Source organism: Morone saxatilis, unplaced genomic scaffold (assembly GCF_004916995.1).
Source record: "Morone saxatilis isolate NCDOM2014 unplaced genomic scaffold, NCSU_SB_2.0 Contig1, whole genome shotgun sequence".
In the NCBI taxonomy this organism is placed as follows: Eukaryota; Metazoa; Chordata; class Actinopteri; family Moronidae; genus Morone; species Morone saxatilis.
The window spans coordinates 11,011,156-11,033,732 of NW_023339651.1; the positions used below are offsets into that span (position 1 = coordinate 11,011,156).

General features: G+C 41.8%; 1 protein-coding gene across 2 annotated transcripts in view; it reads left to right on the plus strand.

Moving 5' to 3' along the window:
* lrp2b (low density lipoprotein receptor-related protein 2b) overlaps positions 1-19,250 on the plus strand; it is a 43,320-nt gene extending 24,070 nt beyond the window's left edge. The window contains exons 42-81 of one of the 2 annotated variants that reach the window (XM_035664238.1): positions 124-282; positions 368-657; positions 998-1,201; positions 1,389-1,631; positions 1,867-1,992; positions 2,152-2,271; positions 2,487-2,618; positions 2,801-3,002; positions 3,101-3,396; positions 4,017-4,530; positions 4,646-4,801; positions 4,964-5,134; positions 5,297-5,520; positions 5,608-5,785; positions 6,382-6,578; positions 6,894-7,139; positions 7,672-7,800; positions 8,384-8,503; positions 8,779-8,895; positions 8,985-9,101; positions 9,569-9,706; positions 9,985-10,107; positions 11,220-11,348; positions 12,120-12,251; positions 12,457-12,582; positions 12,768-12,911; positions 13,315-13,480; positions 13,615-13,743; positions 14,116-14,336; positions 14,418-14,600; positions 14,824-14,943; positions 15,610-15,697; positions 15,866-15,930; positions 16,056-16,227; positions 16,452-16,515; positions 17,079-17,210; positions 17,555-17,644; positions 17,893-17,964; positions 18,406-18,459; positions 18,811-19,250. In XM_035664238.1, the coding sequence (XP_035520131.1) occupies positions 124-282; positions 368-657; positions 998-1,201; positions 1,389-1,631; positions 1,867-1,992; positions 2,152-2,271; positions 2,487-2,618; positions 2,801-3,002; positions 3,101-3,396; positions 4,017-4,530; positions 4,646-4,801; positions 4,964-5,134; positions 5,297-5,520; positions 5,608-5,785; positions 6,382-6,578; positions 6,894-7,139; positions 7,672-7,800; positions 8,384-8,503; positions 8,779-8,895; positions 8,985-9,101; positions 9,569-9,706; positions 9,985-10,107; positions 11,220-11,348; positions 12,120-12,251; positions 12,457-12,582; positions 12,768-12,911; positions 13,315-13,480; positions 13,615-13,743; positions 14,116-14,336; positions 14,418-14,600; positions 14,824-14,943; positions 15,610-15,697; positions 15,866-15,930; positions 16,056-16,227; positions 16,452-16,515; positions 17,079-17,210; positions 17,555-17,644; positions 17,893-17,964; positions 18,406-18,459; positions 18,811-18,852 (6,331 nt within the window). In that variant the 3' untranslated portion in view covers positions 18,853-19,250. The remainder of the gene's footprint in view (positions 1-123; positions 283-367; positions 658-997; positions 1,202-1,388; positions 1,632-1,866; positions 1,993-2,151; positions 2,272-2,486; positions 2,619-2,800; positions 3,003-3,100; positions 3,397-4,016; positions 4,531-4,645; positions 4,802-4,963; positions 5,135-5,296; positions 5,521-5,607; positions 5,786-6,381; positions 6,579-6,893; positions 7,140-7,671; positions 7,801-8,383; positions 8,504-8,778; positions 8,896-8,984; positions 9,102-9,568; positions 9,707-9,984; positions 10,108-11,219; positions 11,349-12,119; positions 12,252-12,456; positions 12,583-12,767; positions 12,912-13,314; positions 13,481-13,614; positions 13,744-14,115; positions 14,337-14,417; positions 14,601-14,823; positions 14,944-15,609; positions 15,698-15,865; positions 15,931-16,055; positions 16,228-16,451; positions 16,516-17,078; positions 17,211-17,554; positions 17,645-17,892; positions 17,965-18,405; positions 18,460-18,810) is intronic. The other variant, XM_035664246.1, reaches the window with a different exon arrangement.
* The last annotated feature ends 3,327 nt before the right edge of the window (positions 19,251-22,577 follow it).

Sequence of the window (22,577 nt, forward strand, 5' to 3'; positions counted from 1 at the left end):
ACCTAGCCAAGTAATCTTGGTGTCTAACCCCATGTTTTCTGGGTCTATATACTCACTATTGTGTGATCATCAAACTAATATCCATTAGCTGTTCTCCCTTCTCACTCTGCTCTCTCTGCCCAGTTACCTGTACTGGACTGACTGGGGCTTTCCAGCTAAAATAGAGAGGGCCACACTGGGTGGGAACTTCCGCACCGCCATCATCAACACCGGCCTGACAACACCCAATGGACTTTCTCTGGATTACGAGGAAAGGATGCTCTACTGGGCTGATGCCTCATTGTATGTTCAGTTTAATATATCCTGTATTGCAGCAGATCCCAAATTGGTCACTTTTTTTTTGACAACTCCTCTACTCCTCCCCCAGAGATAAGATTGAGCGAGCCACTCTGACTGGTGAGAACCGACAAGTGATTGTGCAAGGGGTCCAGTACCCGTATGCCATGACTGTCTTCCAACAGGACATCTTCTGGACTGACTGGACTGAGAGAGGCGTCTTCAGGGCTAGGAAGGATGATGGCTCTGACTTCGCAGTGCTGGCACAGGACATGCAGTACCGACCAAACGACATCCATGTTTATGCTGCATCTAAGCAGGAGAGCTGCTCCAGCTCCTGTCAGCAGTTCAACGGAGGCTGCAGTCATGTCTGTGTTCCCGGTAAGAGCACTTTCTTGTGGGAGCAACCAAACAAGCCGCTCAATCCTCTCTAATGCTCCATTTAAGTTATCAATCATTTTTGGTGCCTGAAATTGTGTCTGTGGCCTCTCAATACAATAATTCAAATTAAAATCTCTTAAAGCATGACACACAATAAGTATACTGTTTTTCATGTGTGATTAACTTGAAGTTAGAACTTCAGGGCAAGTAGGGAAAGCTCTGAACATCCCAAACGACACAAAGAGACTGTACTAGTAATTAAAAAGTCAGATTATCTCTGTGTTCTCTTCAGTTCCTCTCAATTTTTAAATTCCCTCACCTCCCATAATCTCTCCTGCAGGTCCATTGGGCCCAGAGTGCCAGTGTCCTCATCAGGGGAAGTGGTACCTGGCCAACAACGGCAAAGACTGTATCCAAGACACAGGGAAACGCTGTCAGCCAGAGCAGTTCACCTGTCTCAATGGTAACTGCATCTCAGCACGCTGGAAGTGTGACGGCTACAACGACTGCCACGATAACTCGGATGAGTTGGAGAGAGTGTGTGGTAAGAGATGAGGTTTAATCTGTTTTTAAAGAGTTGCTGGTTACCATTTTGAGTGAACAGATATAATGTCTGTTTGTCAAACTCTGGGTTGCAGCTTTTACTTGCTCTTAAAAAAAAGAGAATAAGCAGATAGCCTAAAACAGAAATATCATGGCAGTAAAGTAAATCAGCTGTTTCTCCTGCCCAGCCTTCCACACCTGCTCAGCAATGGACTTTACCTGTGACAATGGCCGCTGCGTGCCACTCAGTTATGCCTGCGACTACACAGACGACTGTGGTGACAACAGTGACGAGCGAGGCTGCCCCTTCCCCACATGTAATCCCGCTACTGAGTTTACCTGCGCCAACGGACGCTGCATCAGTGCGGCTTTTGTCTGTGACGGCCACAACGACTGCAGAGACAACACCACCTCTGACGAAATCAACTGCCGTGAGTGATGATTGCGCTGATCAAGGGATTGATTATTGTTCTTCTTATGTGATTGGCTCCGCTGCATGAGTAACCATGTGCTCTTCCTCAGTTACTAGTTCAAGCTCCCTTGAGCAAAGCATTACTCATGTGCCAAAAGAGAGTTATATTACAGTTACATCAACTGCCCTGAATAACCACTGGCTCTGTGTTTTTGATCCTATGATTGATATTTGCCCTCCTTAACCCTCTCCAGCTGACAGGACATGTCCTGCGGGCCAGGTCAAGTGTGAGCGCAACAACATCTGCATCTACCCTGAAAACCTGTGTGATGGCTACAACAACTGTGGTGACAACAGTGATGAGAATCCTCTCTTCTGTGGTAAGCTGAATACATGTAGTAATGAATACAAAGAATGTAGGAAAGAAAAACATGCTGGTACAAACCGTATCACCCACCAAGTGTGTGCTTTACCTGATGAGTAGATTCAGTAGGACTCTACATGGATAGCTATAGTGGATTTGTGTTATTGTGCTACAGCGGGTCGCACATGCTCTCCGAACCAGTTCCGTTGTGATGAAGGGAAGTGTATCCCTGACTCTTGGGTGTGTGACTCCATCCGGGACTGCAGTGATGGGACAGATGAACCTCTCTCTTGTGGTGAGTTCTCTGCATTTACAACTTATATTGAGAAAGCACATTGAGTGTTTTTTTTTATACCTTGACATGACCCGATGATGATAGAAGAGAATAGGTGGGGTATCAGTGCTGTGTTAATATGATTGTTTATTAATATTTTGAATCAATTTGTCAATGATTATGTGGATCTCTTAATGCCTATTATTATTTATTTGTTTCATTTTGTTCCATTGCAGAGGATCAAATCAAAACATGCAGTCCCAGCCAGTTCACTTGTACCAATGGAAACTGCATCCCCCAGTCAATGGTCTGTGATGGCAACAATGACTGCTGGGACAACAGTGATGAGGCTCCTGAGCTGCAGTGTGGTGAGATAGCATTTAGACATTTATTTATTACACTGTGAAAGTAATACTGGTCATCTGAATGTTGCCTCCATGTACACTTTTATCATGTGTACAGCTAAATAAGTGAACTTGGCAAGGTTAATGGTATCACATTTGTTTATTCATCCCCGATTGACCCTTGTCATCCTCTTTGTCTCCTGCAGGCGAACGTACCTGCAGTTCAAATCAGTTCACCTGCCCAACCTGGCAACCAGGCCACCCGCGCTGTATCTCACTAAGCCTTGTGTGTGATGGGGAGAAAGACTGCGCAAATGCGGCCGACGAGCTCCAGAACTGCCCCAACCGCACCTGTCATATGAACGAGTTTGCCTGTTCCAACGGGCTTTGCATCTTCCTCCCCTTCCAGTACGTAGTGTGTGTGAGAGAATAAAAGTAGACATTTGTTTAACAGTCTGGAAACTAATTCTCTGAATAGAGTCTAATGAATTACTCATCCTCCCTAGCTGTGATCGCGTGAACGACTGCGGGGATGGCAGTGATGAATTGGGCTGTACTTACGACACGTGCAGCAGCAACCAGTTCACCTGCGGTAACGGAGCCTGCATCTACGCCTCCTTTACCTGCGACGGGGAGAGTGACTGTATGGACGGCTCAGATGAGGCGGACAGCTTGTGCATCACTCCCCAGCCCACCTGTGCTCCCCAGCAGTACATGTGCAAGTCAGGCGAGTGCATCGACGCCAATAAGGTGTGCAATGGACAGAAGGACTGCCAGGACAACAGCGACGAAAAAGGCTGCGGTGAGAGATATGGAAATATGAGATAATGTGATTATATTGATGTGAGTTTAGTGGAAGAATGGCATCTTTCTCACACGATCAGGCAGGACATTCGGTTTCAAAAGTCATCACACATTTACACTTTTGGTACATTTTATTCTTTTGGTTTTCTCCAAACCAGTAAACCTGGTGTCCAGTTGGGCACATTTTGCCTGCCTGCCTGCCCAAAATGTTCCCTCCAATGTTTTAAAAAATCACCATATTTAAAGTGTCAGTATATATGAATATACACATTTATCCCACATTTTTTGGTACTTAATTACAGTAACTTGTTATGTTTTCATTATTTATTTTTTATATAATATTGTTATTTAATTATAAAACATTTAATTGTTATCACAGGAGCAATTTTGAGAAATTAGGACCAGCTAATATTTTGCTTTTTGTTTGATGAATATCTGATGACGTCAGTTAAGGTATCAGTTTATTGAAAAATTGTTTAGAAATTATATTGGTTCATTTTAGTGATTTAGTGAAACTTTCTTTCACTAAATCACATGGAGATCTCTGACCTCATATATCTGTGTCACTTTGTAAACCTGTCTTTTCTCCACTTCGTCTTCTATCCTCGTTCTGTTCAGGGATCAATGAGTGCCGCAACCCGTCAGTCCACCGGTGTGCCCAAATCTGCACCGACACCCTCACCGGTTACTACTGCTCCTGCCACCCCGGTTACCGACTCATGCCAGATGGCAAAGCCTGCGAGGACCTCAACGAGTGTGTCAGCACACCCGCGGTCTGTAGCCAGATCTGCGAGAACACTGTTGGCTCATACCACTGCAAATGTGCCCCGGGGTACATCCGTGAAGCGGATGGACGCACCTGTCGTCAGAACAGTGGCATTGCCCCATACCTGTTGTACAGTAATCGCTACTACATCCGCAATTTGACCACTGACGGGTCACATTTGAGTATAGTCGTGCAGGGGCTGTCCAGTGTGGTGGCGTTAGATTTTGACCACGCTGAGAAGAGGCTTTACTGGTTGGATGCAGGGACAGGAAAGATTGAGAGGATGCGTTTTGACGGGACTGACAGGGAGATGCTGGCAGAGGATGTAATAGGAGCGGAAGGTCTGGCCCTGGACTGGGTGGGCAGGTGTGTGAAGTGGGGGGAATTTTATTATTAAAGTTGTCTTTGTTAACTAATAATTAATTTTTTAGTCGTAGCAGTTGGCTGCAGGGATGAAAACTTTTTTGTGTGTCTGCTGCAGGAAGTTGTACTGGTCGGATGGTTATTACGGCTCACTTCATGTGAGCGAGCTGGATGGGCGCTTCCAGAAGAAGCTGCTCTCAGGAGAGTTCACAGTCGGAAACGCCACCTATATTATCAGCCGACCACGTGCTGTGGCTGTTAACCCTAAATACGGGTACTGACACACACGCACACTAAAAACACATATTTACAGTTGATGTTTAATATGGCAAAACAGATTTTAGTTTTATTATCCACTACAATGTATTCTTTAATCCTTTGTTTGAATTTTTTCCATCCGTCCTCTTTTCTTCCTTTCTGGCCTCTTTTAACTCAGATGGTTGTACTGGACCGACTGGGGTGATAAGGCATATATTGGCAGAGTTGGCATGGACGGAAGCAATGTCAGTGCTATTATCACAACCAAGCTGGAGTGGCCCAATGCGCTGACCATAGACTACACCACCAACAAGATCTTCTTTGCTGATTCCCACCTTAACTTTCTGGAGTGAGTTAAGAGATTAATTGGATTGTCATTTTGAATTTCCATCAAGTATGCTTCAACCAGCCTGTGAATACAAATTTTTAAAAAACAAACAAAATGTTCTGTGTAACTGTACCAGTGAAATGCCTACAACATGTATTAACTCCCCACTGTATCAATCTTTAGCTTTGCAGACATGGACGGCCAGAACCGACACCGGGCCATTGCTGGTACACTTCCCCATGTCTTTGCTGTTTCCCTGTTTGAGGACTGGGTCTACTGGACAGACTGGAACACACACACAGTGGAGAAGGCCCACAAATACACTGGTGAAGAGCGCACAGTCATGGGCAACAACACACATCGGCCCTACGATATTCATGTCTACCACCCCTACAGACAGCCTCGCAGTACGTACATTTGAACTGTAGATGCTTATATTTTTATTCTCTTATTCTCAGCTTAGAATTGACAAATATGTTATTTTTAATCAACAGGTGATAACCCCTGCTCCTCACATCACCTAACCTGCAGCCATTTGTGTCTGATTGCCCCTGGTGGGCAGAGAGCTACCTGCGAGTGTCCAGATCACTTCATCGGCCTCTCCGTGGGCTTCAAGATACAGTGTGTCGCTGACTGCTCTAGCACCCAGTTCCGCTGTGGAGACAATGAGAAGTCAGTCAGATATAAAATCACTTGTTTTTTCATTTCACAGTCCTCACAGTTCTGTTCATCAAGTCTCACTGTTGTTTCATAGTAAACCCTATGGATTATTTCCAGAGTTCTTATATAGCAAGTGAACATTTTGTCCTCAAAGTTGATGTGTTAGAAGCAGGAAAAATGGGCAGCATAAGGATTTGAGCAACTTTGAAAGGGACAAATTGTGATGGTTAGACGACTGGGTCAGAGCATCTCCAAATCTGCAGCTTTTGTGGGGTGTTCCTGGTCTGCAGTGGTCAGTACCTATCAAAAGGGGTCCAAGAAAGGAAAAGCTCTCGCTACAAATTTGCTCTTCTCCCTTCATGTCTCAGCTGGCATTCAGTGTCTATCTCTTAATTACATTAGAAAATAAGAGCCAAACAACTGGAAAACTGAATCCTGTGAACAAACAACTGAAAAAAGCAGACACAGTCAAAAGTATGAAAGGCACACAAAAAACAAATATGAAAACAACGATAAAGTAGAAGGTAGATTATAAAAAAACATCTTGCAGATTCTTTTTACATTTATATTCTCTGTGTCAACCTGTTTGTGCTTTCACTTGTCCTCAGGTGTGTTCCTATATGGTGGAAGTGTGACGGCCAGTCAGATTGTGGTGATGGCTCAGATGAACCTCAGACCTGCCCGCCCCGTTATTGCCCCATTGGCCAGTTCCAATGTCAGGACGGTAACTGTACCTACCCCGGCTTCATCTGCGACGGACACTCGGACTGCCCTGACAATTCAGATGAAGATGCGGCTCTCTGCAGTATGGCAATTAATTAATAGTTATTGTAATTAACTGTGACAGTGTAGAAAATCAGACAGGAAGCTGAAATTATAGTTTTTCTACACTTCCAGAATTTTGACTATTTTAGGTCGGGCAAGATTGTTTTTTAAATTTCACTATTCTCTGAATTTTGCTCAAAGTACTGACAGATACTTCATTTACTGGTAACAGTTCAGACCATAGCAAGGCTTAACCTCAGGAGAAGCCCTCATACCTCAGACCTCAGGCAGATCGTTTAGTTTGGACTTAGCTCAAATTTTCAAACACTAGTCAAGCCTCAGTCTGTTCCCATAGGTGACCACCGGTGCCAGGATAACCAGTTCCAGTGTAAAAACAAGAAGTGCATCCCTGTGTCCTGGCACTGCGACGGCGTCAACGACTGTTCAGATGGCAGCGACGAGGACGCAGAGACTTGCTCCCAGAGGACCTGCCGACCAGGACAGTTCCAGTGTGCCAACGGGCACTGTCTGCCATCGAGCTACGTGTGTGACGCCCAGGACGACTGTGGGGATGGATCTGATGAGCCATACGAAACCTGCAGTGAGTGGGAAATTATGAGATGGCAGTTTTAAGTGAATAAAAGCCAACAAGAAACAAGAAAATTCCACAATACACTATACAGATAAACTGATGATCTTATCACAGAGAGATAGGATGTCTTCATTGGTTGTGGCAGGAATTAGACCTGTGACACCCCCGATACTTGTGTCTGTGATGAGCACACAAAAGAAAGGCAGTGCTGTAATTGATGATGGCAATGCAGTGTGGCAGAACAGAGCTGACAGTTTAATCAACCATAGATCTTTTCAATGATATGTAATCAATATAGACTGCTATGTCCCAAGAGGAATCTGAGTGGATTAATGATGTTGTATTAAGTTTTCTAAGTTTAAGACACAAACTATTTATCTTTCCACTCTCATCATCTTCCCTCTGCTCTCATTCACCGTCTGTTTTGCTCTGTCTCATTTCTGTCTACCTCATTATTTTCCAACTCGTAATAATTCTGTTTGTCGTTTTATGTGTCTCCTTGCATCTTTCCCATGTTTCCTGTCTCACTATCTCTGTCCAGTGGGTCCAGACTACAAGTGCGATGAGGACACGGAGTTCTCCTGCAAGACAAACTACCGCTGTATCCCTCAGTGGGCCCGCTGCGACGGCACCAATGACTGCATCGACAACAGTGACGAGCAAGGCTGCGGTCAGTGCGTGTGTGTCAGCAGATGTGATATTATGTGAAGGCTGGGCCGTGACGAAGACTCCACTAGACTATAAAATGTTTAAAGAGTTTCTTGTACAGAGATATTATTTCTACTAGCATACCACAGCCATACAATTAACACAGTATTATTGACATATTTTCACTAGGGAGTAAAGGTTTGAGTTCAAATCTTGTATTGGCCTAGACCAAGTCAAAATATGAGTATGATGGTGGCAAGAGCAAAATGGTAGGGAGTGTACAATGTAAGGCAAAGCACGAGATATAAGGAGAGACACTGACTGCAGTTTGTAGTTGGGGAGGAGATGGACGATCACCCTTTTATTTATCTTTAATTTAAATTTTAAATATTTTTCTTTTATAGGCGGGAATTAATGGGTTTGATTGTGGACAACTGCTAAATACCTTGTTTGTCTAAACATACTGCTTGGCACAATGCACAGCAGATTGTATGCATTTGAGCATATATGTAATCTTAAATATGGGGTGACTGAACTGTTTTTGACTGAACCTGAATGTTGAATGATCTTTTTATCCGTCCATCTCTGACTTTGTCTTCCAACAGAGGACGTGACCTGTGATCCTCTGGGAGATTTTAGATGTGACAACCACCGCTGTGTCCCCATCCGCTGGCAGTGTGATGGCACTGACGACTGTGGTGACGGCTCAGATGAGAGGAACTGCCGTGAGTGTCGTGCTGCTTAATTTTCAGCTCAGTCCATCACAAACCAGCAAGAGTCGTGTGCCTACCAGGGTTACAAAATTCGATTTATGATTGATTTTTCTTGGAGTTATGACATAATTCTCCTTAATGCTGACCTAAGCTTGCTGCTTTACTAATAATTACACTGTATTTGTGTAGTTTGAGCCTGTGTTGGTTGTGTGTGCACAGTAAGGCCTCATTCTGATTTCATACTGAAGATTTGTGTGTCTCTCTTTTATCCGGATTATGGTCTGTAGAGCCAAGGCCTTGCTCTGAAAGTGAGTTTCGATGTGACAACTCACAGTGCATCCCTGGAAACTGGGTGTGTGACCATGACAACGACTGCGGGGACAACTCAGATGAACGCGACTGTGGTGAGCAGGCGCTCTGCACAAACACATATCCTTGAAATGTTCTCTGTCATAAACAACACACACAAGTTACCATCCTGGCTTTCTTCCAGAGTTGCTGACGTGCCGTCCAGGTTCTTTCCAGTGTGACTCAGGTCACTGTATCCCTGCTGCTCTGCAGTGTGATGGCCGGGCTGATTGTCAGGACCTGTCAGATGAGACCAGCTGTCGTAAGTAAACCACATGAAAACAAATGTTTTGTTTGTTTTGTCTGTGAGTGTGTGTATGAGGTATTGGCAGTAGCGGTCTTAAATTATTAAGTAATTATGAAAAGCCCTCATATACACAGTGGGACAAACAGCACAAGCAGTTAAAGAAGTAGACTTAAAGCAGGTTTTAACAGTCCGACCCAGTTATCTGAACCACTTATTTAGATGTGAAATTGAATGAACGCCCAAAATGTCCATAACACATATACAGTTTGTTGATATGGTTTCTCTGTGCACCCTGTGAGTGCCACACCCAAGATCTCAGAATCTGGTGAGTCAAATGTTAACCAAGAGGAAGGGTGGCCAAAACTACAGAAATATGACGAATATATATGAAGTGTTCAAGTACTCAAGTGTAACTGTGGACTGTGGTTGTACTGGGCAAAAAAAATATACAAACAGTTGACAGTGACTATTTTTCCCCACAGCTACTCGATACCCAGGAGGCCGTTGGTGCCCTCAGCATCAGTTCCAGTGTGGGAACCGTCTGTGTGTGAGCCAGAGCTTTGTATGTGATGGCGTTGATGACTGTGGGGACCGCTCTGACGAACAGCTCAGTTTGTGCTGTGAGAAAAATTTTGTTTATTGCATATGGTAAAGTCTTGTGTATTTTGTTTGTTTCTCCTTGGATGATCAACATAATCATTGATTACCTTCAAGCACATTATAATTCTAACCATAATCCTACCTAATGAACTTAACAAACAACAAAATGCAAAATATTTAGAGGATTTTCATGTTTCATGAAAATGGTGGAAAGCTAATATGATTAATAGCAGCAACTGTTTTTAGTAGTTTATATTCACAGAGGTTGGTTTAAACTCATATTTGTATGTTTGACCAGTGAACATCACCTGTGAGATGCCGTCCAGGTTCCGCTGTGCCAACGGCTATTGTATCTACTCGGGCCTGCTGTGCAACCAGAAAGACGACTGTGGAGACGGCAGTGACGAGAAGGAAGAACTCTGTATGACCCGCACACATACAGCACAATGTGTATAGTTCATCAGGGCTATTTTAAATAGAAACATTGCTCATTACCTATTGCAAATACCTTTTTTTGTATAATAGGTATTGTGTGTTTACATCGTCACTCACCAAATTTGTTTCTGAAATCCTCCCAAAGTATGGCGGAACTCAGAATTAATGAGCATTTTGAAGCACTCCAGTGTTCACTATCGCTAAATAAACTTAAACTCTGTGCAAATACAAATGCATTGCACAGATACTAACATACAGCTAAACAAACTTAAACATATAGCTGCACAAACAAGAATAAGAACTATTTATATATAGGTAAGGTTGTTACTATGACATTATCAAAAAATACATCACAAGCTAACACTGCACTTACAGTTGTTTTTATATTAAAAAATGTTGTTCTGGTTTTTCTTCTTTTTAAACATAGCCATATTTCTAAAAAGTTCAGGTTCAGAAAATGCACCACTAATCATCATTTTCTGGGACCAGCAAGGATTAGACACTAATGCCTCCTAAACCTTGCTCTCTAAGGCCCATGAAATGGGAAATCCCAAAATGACATCAGTGTGTCTGCACAGGACACAAAGCCTGAAACATACAAGGGATAAGAGCAAGACATCAATGTTTTGTGGAATTGTTACGCAATCCGCTTAAACATCAATCATAGGAAATTATTTTGAGTGGAGATTAAATAGCTGGTGGACATTGGCTAGCTCATTTAAATCCATGTTGTTGTTTCGGAGAATAAAGACAAACAAGGGAAGCTGTGGAGAAACCTTGAATTGAATAAGTGATTTAGTGGATATAGTATGTTGTCGTGTTGGAGTATATAAGTACATGCCTACATTTGAGGACTGTGTGGGATGCTTGGGGTCTTTTTTTATCTACAAATGTGGGCAGTCCACTCATTTCCACACATTCTTTTTTTTAATCTTTTTTGGTATTCAGACAGTTGGTGAGTGAAGAGCGACACTGTAGAGAAAGCTCTTCAATCTTAGACAAGTGGAGGTGGACATGTTTCCACAGACGGGTTGTATACCCACTCAACCTTCCCCGCGTACTTGTGTTGATGACTCATTCTGACTGTGTCCTTCTCAGGCCGCGAGCCCACGCTGCCCCCCTGCACATTGGAAGAGTTTAAATGCACCAATGGACACTGTGTGGCCCTGCCATACGTATGTGACCACAATGACAACTGTGGCGACCGCACTGACGAATTAGGCTGCAGTGAGTACCACAACAAATTCACTTATGTCAACATCCTCTTTTAATGTCAGTTAAAAATGATTGAATATAGCGTGGAGGAAACACTAAGAATCCTGCATCAAGTTTTAATATTTAAGATGTTTTTGTTCATCATTAAGAGATAAGTGTTGTATAACAGACCTTTTTCACAGCAGCCATTTTGACATGAAATAAGTGATAAACACGGGTGTTACCAATGATACTAATTAAGTTTCCGTTCCATTTAGTGTGCCAGCATGAACAGTAGCAGCACCCTGACTTTGTTTTAACCTGAATGGAACAGAACTTTAATTAGTATCATTGGTTACACTGGTGTTTACACTACTATTTCCTGTCAAAATGCTGTGAAAAAGGCCACAATGTGAATATGCAGTTGTATTCTCCAAATAAAAAGAATTTGGGGGCTTATCTAATTTGATAAAAATAAAATAAAAGATTGCTTGTATTTTGAGATAATACAACATAATCCATGATGATGGATGGATATGGTCTTAATTATAGGATTTGGTAGTAGCTCTGGCTTTTTTTCATATAAACATAATGAGAGTAGAACTGCCTGTGGCCATAACACAACAGGTGGACAGAAATATCCTGTTGGCTCAGTTATTTATGAATTTCTATACCTGGGTTATGGTCAATAGCTGCATTATTCTGGACATGTAAACAAAGCCATTGTTTGATTTCATAAAATGTAAGCAGCTCTTAAATAAGAGACAGAATCTGCTTTAAATGCTGTGTGTTTTCTGGCTCCAGATTTTGGCCACGATCGCAACTGTGAGGAGAAGCTGTGCCAGCATGAGTGCACCAACCTGAACGGAACCGGCTTCATCTGCTCCTGCAGACCTGGATACAGAGTGAACCCAGACAGCACCTACACCTGCCTGGGTACACACACTCTTTACTCATACACAAATGGCTGCCCACAGATGAACATATTATAGAAAATCCACTAAAAGCACTCAAAAAACCAAAATGAATGTTTTATAAAATATCATAAAGGTGGGTACATATCCCCCACTCCAGAGCAGAGCAAACATGAACAAAAGTGTCCTTCTGAACTCTTTATCACAATCTCTTCTCACTCTTCCAGACATCAATGAGTGTGAGGTGTATGGCACCTGTCCTCAGAGCTGTAAGAACACCAAGGGCAGCTACGACTGTGAGTGTGCCTCCGGCTACCGGAAAGTGGGCAATGGCAACATGTGCGAGGCTGAGGGTGAGAACAATCTTTTTATGAGCTTAGGTTCAGCCAAGAGCAACGTACAGACATTTGACTTATTAAAACAATATAGATGAAAGTGACTTGATAGCTTATTAAAGATGATTCAGATGCAACTTATCTCTATCTTATGATTTATTAATGATGTGATGGTAAATCTAGTTGGCAACTGTTTCTTTCAGGACCGATACCCCTGCTGCTTCTACCAGAGAACATTCGTATCCGGAGGTTCAATCTTCAGACGGAGGCCTACCACGACTTCCTCCAAGAACAGGAGCACATCACGGCTCTGGACTACGACTGGGACCACAACAACACTGGACTCAGTATGTCAAACACAAATGAAACCGAGGGAAAGTCTGCGCCAATACCAATGTTTAAAATAACAATTTGGCCAATGCAGATACTGATATTTTTTGTTGTCTTTTATTCGCCCTTTAGTGCAAGGGAAACAAAGAAAGCTACAAATATAAGCATCTCTGCCTTGTTGCAGCTTCAGTCTATTTCTCTTTTTGTCCAAGATGTGAGCTGCACTGTCTGTGCTGCCTGTCTGTGAAAACGGAGGTGATTATTTCCAATATCCAAGTTGGAAATAACCAACATAACATTGGCCACCCTTCAGATTAATACTACATACTGCAAGACAGACTGGGTCCACACAAAACTACACTAGTGACTAATCTAAGATCAAGAGGAAATTATTTTGATGATGTACTTTTATTTTGTTAGGTATGGTGTACTTCACTGTAGCCGGTAAGGACTCTGTACCAGGTGCCATTAAGAGAGCATACATACCTTCAGTGGATGATGGCAGTAACAACATCGGTGCTGCTGTCGACCTCGGCATCAAATACATCACAAAACCAGACGGCATCGCTGTGGACTGGGTGGGAAGGTGTGTGTGAAGTGAACTAGCATCTCTGAATTTTGTGGATTACATTCTTTCAGCGCTCTGGTGTCTTAAACTGAAAGTCTTGAACTGATCTCACCTAATCCTTTTTTTTACTCTTGTAATTCTTCTGCTTGTAGGAACCTGTACTGGGCAGACTCCAGGGTGAAGAGGTTAGAGGTGGCTATGTTGGATGGACGCTACAGAAAGCACCTAGTCAAGACTGAGCTGGGCCACCCGTCTGCTGTGGCCGTCAACCCACAACTGGGGTGAGACAGGCAGGGCTACCACACATGACTTTAAGGAACGATCTCAGAGATTGCAGTAAATCAGTTATTTAGCTTTGTGTCACTTTTGTTGCTCAAGTTGTAGATTTTACACCTTGTTTAATATATTGGAAATCATTTACTAGTAGGTTTGTGTGTCCCTTGAAAAAAACATCTGTCATATGACAGATGTTTTTGTATTTTTCCCCTCCAAGTTTTCTGTTGGAGAAATTTACAATCACACTACAGCAGAGATGGCAGAGCATCTGGCTGTTATCCTGTTGTATTTATCTGTCATGGAAAACCTAAAAGTAAATCACCTTAACCCATCACATCTCAGAACCCAGAAGTCTAATCTCTGCTTTGTTTCTGCAGGATGTTGTACTGGGCGGACCGTGGGGAAGCAGCCAAGATTGAGTGTTCTTGGCTGGATGGCCAGGAGAGGAAAGTCCTAGTGTCTGATGGTCTGGGTTGGCCCACTGGCCTGTCAATTGACTTCGCCAACGGTGACAGAATCTACTGGTCTGACTCCAAGGAAAGCCGCATAGAGTCTGTTCTGCCTTCAGGAGACAACCGTAGAACTGCGGTCTACATAGGTGAGGATTAGGAAGGACGGTCGTCTAGAACCCTCATCACTCATCCATATTCCATTGTTCACATTTTGTTTCTATGCCTAGATGTGAGAAACCCCTTCAGTGTGAGTGTGTTCGAGGACCATGTTTATTGGAGCACTCAGGAGAAAGGCGAGGTGTTCCGGCAGGACAAGTTTGGCCGCGGAGCCAAGACCAAGCTGCTGACTGCCGGGCCCTGGCTGACTCAGGTCTCTGTGTACCAGCAGCAGAGATACAACTCCATAGCCAGTAAGCTGGAAACACATTAACACATACTGCCCTGTATAAAGCAAGTAGTATAATGTTATATATCACCCAAACATAATCCTTTTAGCATTTTGTTTTATCTGGATAATTTTTTTATTTGTATTTAAATAAATATAATATAAAAAACTGTTACTGTTATTTTATTGTCCAGTCAATGTAACTTTTTGAAATAAAAGAATCAAAATCCCTCTCCTTGTGTCTGCAGTGAAGAATCCGTGTAAAGGAACCTGCAGCCACCTGTGTTTGCTCCGACCAGGCGGTTACACCTGTGCCTGCCCCGAGGGCACCAGCTTCATCTCTGGCAGTAACACTGAATGTGATGCTGGTGAGAAAAAGCCCAATTTATTTTCCTCAAGTTCCAATTTAAGGGTGTCCTGCCGTCCCAGGGAATGAAAAAAATGTTGCAGGGTTGATAAAAAAAACTAATTTTGGGACGGTCGCAGGACGGAAGGAAGACCACCCAGCCTAGGGAAAAAAATAATACTGTCACACACACATACACACACAACGAGAAGACGAGCCGCAATGCTGACATCTGAAAGCAGTGTATCTGTCGCGGCTGTCAGTGGGCTACAATACTGTCGCAATGTGGTGGTGGGATTTTGCGCTTTCTGGTGTCACCATCAGACAAAATGTGCCACGGAAGAGACAAGGAAAAACTCTTTCTCTCTCTCAGAGTGAGAGTTATTGGAAGTGTGAATTCCTTTAAGGTTACATAACCTCCTCACAGTGGAGCCAATGCGGCTGGCCTTCTTACACACGTGTGTTCCGCATGCACATCCACACACTGTTTCGAGAGGGAGGATATTCCTTTTTCTTAGCAGGGAAAGTGGGTGCAGTGTTTGAGGAAGTGTAGAGATAGCACCATAAATCTGTAGTATACCTGGAATTATGTTAAATCCCTATTAATGTGCCAGGGATGTAAATTTAAATGCCATGGAGCTGTAAAAGTTCTTTTCAATGTTATGAGTGTTTATATAAATTCTTTCAGGGTTTGATCCACCGCCCACCATGCCCCCTCCATGTCAGTGCCAAAATGGAGGCACCTGCTACTTTGATGACAACAAAGCTCTCTGCAAGTAAGAAATGATTTAAACCAGGAGTTGAAAATGAATTTGAAAGCTCCGCGACTGCACAGTTCTCCAAATGTGTTATTTTAATCATAAAAAATGTTGAAACTGCAGCAAACAGAGAGACTGTGATTTAAAAGAACGGATAAATGAAAGACTTCATTCTTTGTTCCACAGATGTCCTCCAGAGTGGAAGGGAGAAAACTGCCAGATAAACATATATAACGTGGTTGCAACCTCAAGTATATTTGATTTTACAGCCAAAAATATATGAGTACAACATTCAAAGTCACTTATAACCAGCAAACTTTATCTTCTTATTAATTACCTGCTTTTTGCCTCCTCTGTTCATGTCTCTTCATCTCAGTTGGAATAGCGATTGGGGTGACAATAGTGATTGTGGTTCTCCTGGCGGCTCTGGTCTATGCTGCCAGGAAGAAATCCAACCTGCTGGAGACGCTTCGGAACAACATGCCCAGTATGCCCTCAATGCCGTCCATGCCCTCTATGCCGTCCATGCCCAACATGCCAAACTTCTGGTGAGATGGAGCCAGCAGAGAAAAGATACAGACGATGGTTATTGCAGTCAGAAAACAAGACTAAAATGAAAACAAATGAGATTGTTTTACTTTAATGGATTTGAGTTATATACTTTTAGTGTAGCGTATTAAACTCACTTACATTTTACTGCGAGGATATGTTAGTATTCTATGTACAGCATCAGGTTACAGCTGCATCATATGTGTGTCTTGATGATTTTCAGGAACAGTTCGTCTTCAAATGCATCGAAAACAGAGGGCAGTGACGTAAGGCTGAATTCTGAAGCGGTCAGTAGCAACACAAAACAGATATTCACGACCAAGGGAGGGATATTCTTGGATTCTATCAATACTATTATTGATACTTGCATTGGTTCTTTTTTATTTCAAAATAATACTTAGATTGTATTTATATTTTATAAATAACTAATAACTAATTTCTTGAGCAGCAGCAGCTTTTTCACCAGTCAAGTTACTGTATAAACTCAATAATATCTCCCTGGAAACAAATCTGAAATTTAAATAAAATAATGAATATTCCTGACATTAAAACACTAAATTAAGTTTTAAAAGAACAGAAATAAGCTCCTATGAGTCATCCATCCTGTCCTCTGACACCTTGTCCTAATGATTTTATCTTTTCACTCATGAAGGTTTTATTGCACTTACAGTAACGATCATAGTTCATAATCATTCAGAACTGCTTCCAGTCCAGAATCAGGTTTCAGGGGGGGCATAGCTTTTCATGACAGAAGCAAATATTTCATGTCAAACGAGTCTCTGGCTGATGATTCACATAAACCAAGCTATTATAGTTATATAACTCATTCTGTCTACTTGTCTGATGTCAGGTTCCCTGTATGTCTGTGTCCATGGTGGACACGGAGGGGAAGAGTTTTGAGAACCCAGCATATGACGCTGGAGAACAACCTACTGCCACGAGCATGGTGACCGCCACCCCCCCTCCTGATGGAACAAACAAGGTCAATAAACTGAAATCATTGATTCTGCTCATATCTCTTCCTGCACGGTGGCTGCATATTCATACCATGCTACATGGCAACAGCTTTAGATTATACGCCAAAGGGCAAAGGGCAGCATTGTCAAGAGCAAAATATAGCTTATGGATTTGTCCTTGTCCCACACTGCAATGTCAAAATTCTGTTTATTTATTTTTGATATAAACTTGCTATAATTCTTTAGTTTTGTACCCAGAAATATAAAAAACATCATGTGATCCAACGCAGCACGTCAACCTCTATAGAAGTTTTATACTTTGACCTATTTTTATCAGCTCAGTGTTGTGATCCTGTGTTTCCTTCATCAGGAGTACATCGATAATCCTTTGTATATGGAAGACGTTCAGGTTGTGAACAAGCCGACAGGAAACGCAAACAAACCTGCCGCTGCCAACAAGGTTCGTGAACAATTTAATGTCATGCCAAATGTTTTTCATATCTATTACCTGAGTGGATTCATTCTAAAATGCCATAACGTGATGAAGATCTAGATAATGAAAAACATTATTACATAATAAATGTTGTGACATGAGCTCAATGACCGAACGCATTAGCATTCCATTTGTTTTGTTGTATGATGATCATGAATTAGTTTAATATTCTTTTAAGCCGTTTATTTCATTTATCTACCTTGCGGCCTCTTTAGGAAGCTTTTGAGAACCCAGCATACGGCTCAGAAGATTTTGCCTCTGCAGAACCAGCTGCTGCAAACGCACAGGTAGCCATGGAGACAAAACGTTACACAATGTTTACAGCTCAATATCTGAAAAACTATGTAATGACGTGCTCTGAATGTTTGGAAATCTGCACATAAAGGTCTGACATAATGTGATTAATAGTAGTGGACTGTTTTATCAGAGTGGATGTGTGTGTGTGTGTGTGTGTGTGTGTGTGTTTAGGTCTGACTTAGGCTACCTTTGGGGACACATTTCAGCCTAGAGGCCAGTTATTTTGAGACAAAAACCGTGTCCCCAATTTAGAAAAAGACGATTTTTGTCAGTGGTTAAGTTAGAGTAAGGGTTAGTGTTAGGCATGTAGTGGTTAAGGTAAGTGAGCAGGAGAAGAATGTACGTCTGTGTCATCAATAGTGACATAAGTAAACATTTGTGTGTGGTGTGCTCAGTTATTGAAGCATTTCATTTCTCCTTTCTTTCTGAAGTTTGAGCCCATAATGGATGACAGTTTTTTGGCCTTCAAAAACCCCACATACACGGTGAGTTTGGGAATGAAGCGTCAGAGGGGGGTAGAAAGGATGTACAGGCACCATTAATTGGCCAAAAACATTGTTCATCGCTCTGGATTTAATAGGAATGGCTAGATTTCATATTTTAACACCCAGAGCTGTAAAAGTTCTGCACATGATGGCCATGAGGTTTTTAAACACGTCTAGTTTTAACTTGGAAGCATTTACATTTACTTTACTTACGTTGTCCTTTTTGTTAATTATAAAACATGATTTTAATCAGTTAAAATACAGGATATGACATTTATTTACATAGTATGAACCCTCTTGGAAACAGTACATCTCATTGCTTCAATTTTTAGTAATGGTTTGTTTGTCCAGCAGGAGAACTCACTCCCACCCGCTCCAGATTCTGACGTATAATGTGACTTCTACATCAGAGATTAGACTGGACTTCGTTTCAGGACTGACATATTATTATTATTATTGTTAGAAGATGTAACATTACAGAAGTAACTGCACAGCTCAACAGGCAGAGCATTTCAAACACCAACAGACCTGCAACAAATCAACCAAGACAGTTTGTAAAAGCAATATATATATTGTGTCATCTATGTACTTTAATTGAATTTGTGTACAAAAATAAACCTTTACTGACATGATTTACTGTAACTAATATGAGACTCATTCAATAACGTGATAAAGTGATAGACGTAGATGTAAATGTCGTTTCTGATCATATTTGTATGTAAATTCTGATTGTAAGAGAGTTAAATATTAAAACTGTTATTATGAATATTGTGTGTCAGTAAAAGTGTACTGACTTACTGTACTGTACTGTACTGAAGTGTACTGAACGTTATTCCAATCTCTCTCTTGTACCTCTCTGTGCGCAACAGTGCATATATCACAGGAGGATCTGTCAGTACAACAAGACTCAGGCTCCCACTGGTGTTATCCACTTTGCTCATCACAGATAGAACTCTGATCCCCAGCTACTGTATCTGACCCACTGAGCTGAGATGAATTGCTTTGTCATCATCCATTTAATCACACAGAGAGCCACAATTTGAGACCGTGATCACGGAACAACAGCAGCGATCCTGCCCCTCTCTCCCACTGTCACACAAATGTCTGAGCACATGAAGGTCTCTCTGAGCCTGCAACAACCAGGCCAACCACATGAGCAAAGGGACAAAAGAAAAGTGGAAAAAACAGATAGAGGGAATGGAGAAAAGAAAGTGAAAGCACAATAGCGTGGAATGTAAAGGGAGCTGTGAATTCTGTGTTTTTTGTGTTGTGGTCCATGATGATTCATAGTTCATGTTTTCATATCACTGGTCCACCACAAGGCATCTCTGACTGTCAGCCAAAACATGTACTGTACCGCTCACTGAGACACAGAGACATGGAGGGAGGGGATGAATAGCAATGGGTGGATTTGAGAGGGGCGGACCAAAGAGGCATGCAGCTTGCAGCATGTGTGCACACTGTGCTGCCTTCAGGAGCTGTAAGAAATGGTACAGAATAATCCAACAGTGAGATTTCCACGATTCCTGAATGGCAAAGAAGTTTATTGTTTTATTGTTTTTCAATCACCTTGGGTTATGTCTATTGGTGTGAATACAAGGGTTGTAGTAAAAAGAGCTTTGTTTTTATTAGAGAAGATTTAATGAAAGGAATTAATATTTTCTTTATCATTCAAAAACTTTATTTATTGCTTGTTTCAGGTTAATATCTAAATACTTATATGTGTAAAGGCATTTCAGCATTAGGTTACATTAGATTATAGTTTGTATGGAAGCCAATTTATGCCAGGAAAATAAAAATACTATATAATAATTAGTAAGATTGTGAAAATTGAGACTCAATCTTAAAAATACTGACTTACATTAATACATTTGTTATTGCTAACATTTTATTTTTCCTGGCAAAAATAGGCGTCCATGTATTTTTGCACTTTGTGTAAAAATAAGTGCATATTATGGATCCCTACTTCCACTTTTTATTCAGTTCTCAATTGTATCCAAAACTTTACTACACAACTTTCACTTTAAACTATTAGTCAAAAATCATATTATGCCATGGCTGAATTAACCTCTCAGGAGGTCACTGGGCAAACATTTGCTGTTGGACCCTTATTGACATCCATCCCTCTGACCTCCAGCACACAAAAACATGAATTTCTTTGGAATATCCACCAAGTGAACACAGAAAATTAGATTTTGACAAAGGGCCCCTATAAAAACGGGTCCACAACTTTGCTTGATCGTGCAGGGCACACATTATTGGGTATAGTACTGATTATTTACAACAACAAAAAAACAAATGCAGAATGCGCATTTTCCTCTCTCTCATTATCCATCCTGCTAATACCTCAAATATAATACAACATATTAATACAACAGCAGCATTTATCTGTGAATGTGGGATGCTGGAGGCTCCGAGGAGCACGTGAACGCGGCACAGAGAGAGAGGAGAGAGCAAACTGACTGACAGAGGGGGAAGGGGAGGCTCATTGAGCGCTACACTGAATGAGGAGCGGAGGAAGAAAAACCTAATGCGAGGCAGTCAGCTGGAGACAGAGAGAAAGAAAGAAAGAAAGAAAGAAAGAGAAAGAAAGGGGGGCAGACTGGTGCGGTAAGAGAAGCGGTGTCGGGTTCACGGAGAAACGGACACAGAGAGGCTGAGAGAGAGAGAGAGGAGGCTCAACAAGGTAAAGATGCTCTGACTCAACTCTGTACAGCTCTTTACCTCTGCTCGGCTGTGTGACTGACAAAGAGAGGAACTGCTGAGCTTCAGGGACACCGTCTGGCTTAATTGACACACACACACACACACACATCTACACTCACACAGATATTCAACCTTACTCTGTTTAAATGCAACATTTTTTGCTTTTTCTGAATTAAAGGGGGTTTTGAGTAAAAGCATGTGGATGCCTGACTGTGCTGTATGTTAATGAGGGGCGTGTATCACCTGTGATTGATTGCCAGCTGGTGGAAGATGAAGCATCACTGACTGCATAGGCTAATTAAAATGACTGTAATAAATTCACCTTCTGATGGAATTTAGGAAGAGAAATCTGAGCAATGTGGTGCAGGTGGTTGACAGGACAGGCCTTTTAGCTGAGACTTGGTCATGCTTTGCTGCAAGGCCAGCACAGGGTTTTATGTTTTATGGCTTTATTGGCTTTCAGGAGAAGCAGGAGAGATTCAGCGAAGGTCAGGGAAACACCCAGTCTGGTTTTAGATCTTGGAACTTCCCTTTATGATTATTTTGCCATGTTTTTGGTAAAAAAAAAAGTGTTTTTAATGTAAATAAACTGGATTATTTGATTGGGAAGATGACATTGTTTGCAGTCTCTAAAGTTTGGTTCCTGACCAGCCAGATTCACATTTTATCCGCTATCATGTCAAGGTCCTACTCTGCTCCTAAAAACCTATTATGGCTTCTGAAATTGCCTCCTGAGAAAAAGAGACACACAAATGTCTGGTTTCCTTCACCTCAGACACAAAGCTAAATTCAATCTCCCAACAGTAGATCCTTTATCCTGCTGCTGTGTCTCAGAGTGGGTGTGTTGAAGGTGTTCTGAAGTGATGTTTTCTTATAAGCCTCTTAAAAACCGTTTGGCTCCTCTCTGACCTCCTCTGCACTGCATTTAATAAAAAAAAAAGTTTATTATTATTATTTTTGTAAGCCTTGTGATGCAAGATGAACTAGATGAATGTTTGGTCGACAGAATAAAATGTTCAAGAATGATCATCCTGTGGTGAGAGCATATGGATTTCCATGCAGTTATGAAAGTCATCTGTTTCGTATTGTTTCTACACACGTTGACCGAGGATTAGAGCTGAAGCACAAATAGTGAAACAAAAGCCAAACATCTTCGGTTGAGGTTTCTTAGAGGAGATGCTTTTCTGTGTCATATATCATTTTAAACTTAATACCTTTTTGAGTTTTGTACTTTTTTTTTTGAGGAAACGAGGCATTTAAAGGCATCACCTTGGACTATGGGAAGTAATGATGGGTATTTCTTTCACTTTTTTTTTTTGACATTTAATGGAGTAAATAATCCCAGAGAGATGCAGACAGAGAATATTTGTTGTTCCACTTTGTAAAGAGAATAGAAACAGTTTATTTGAAAT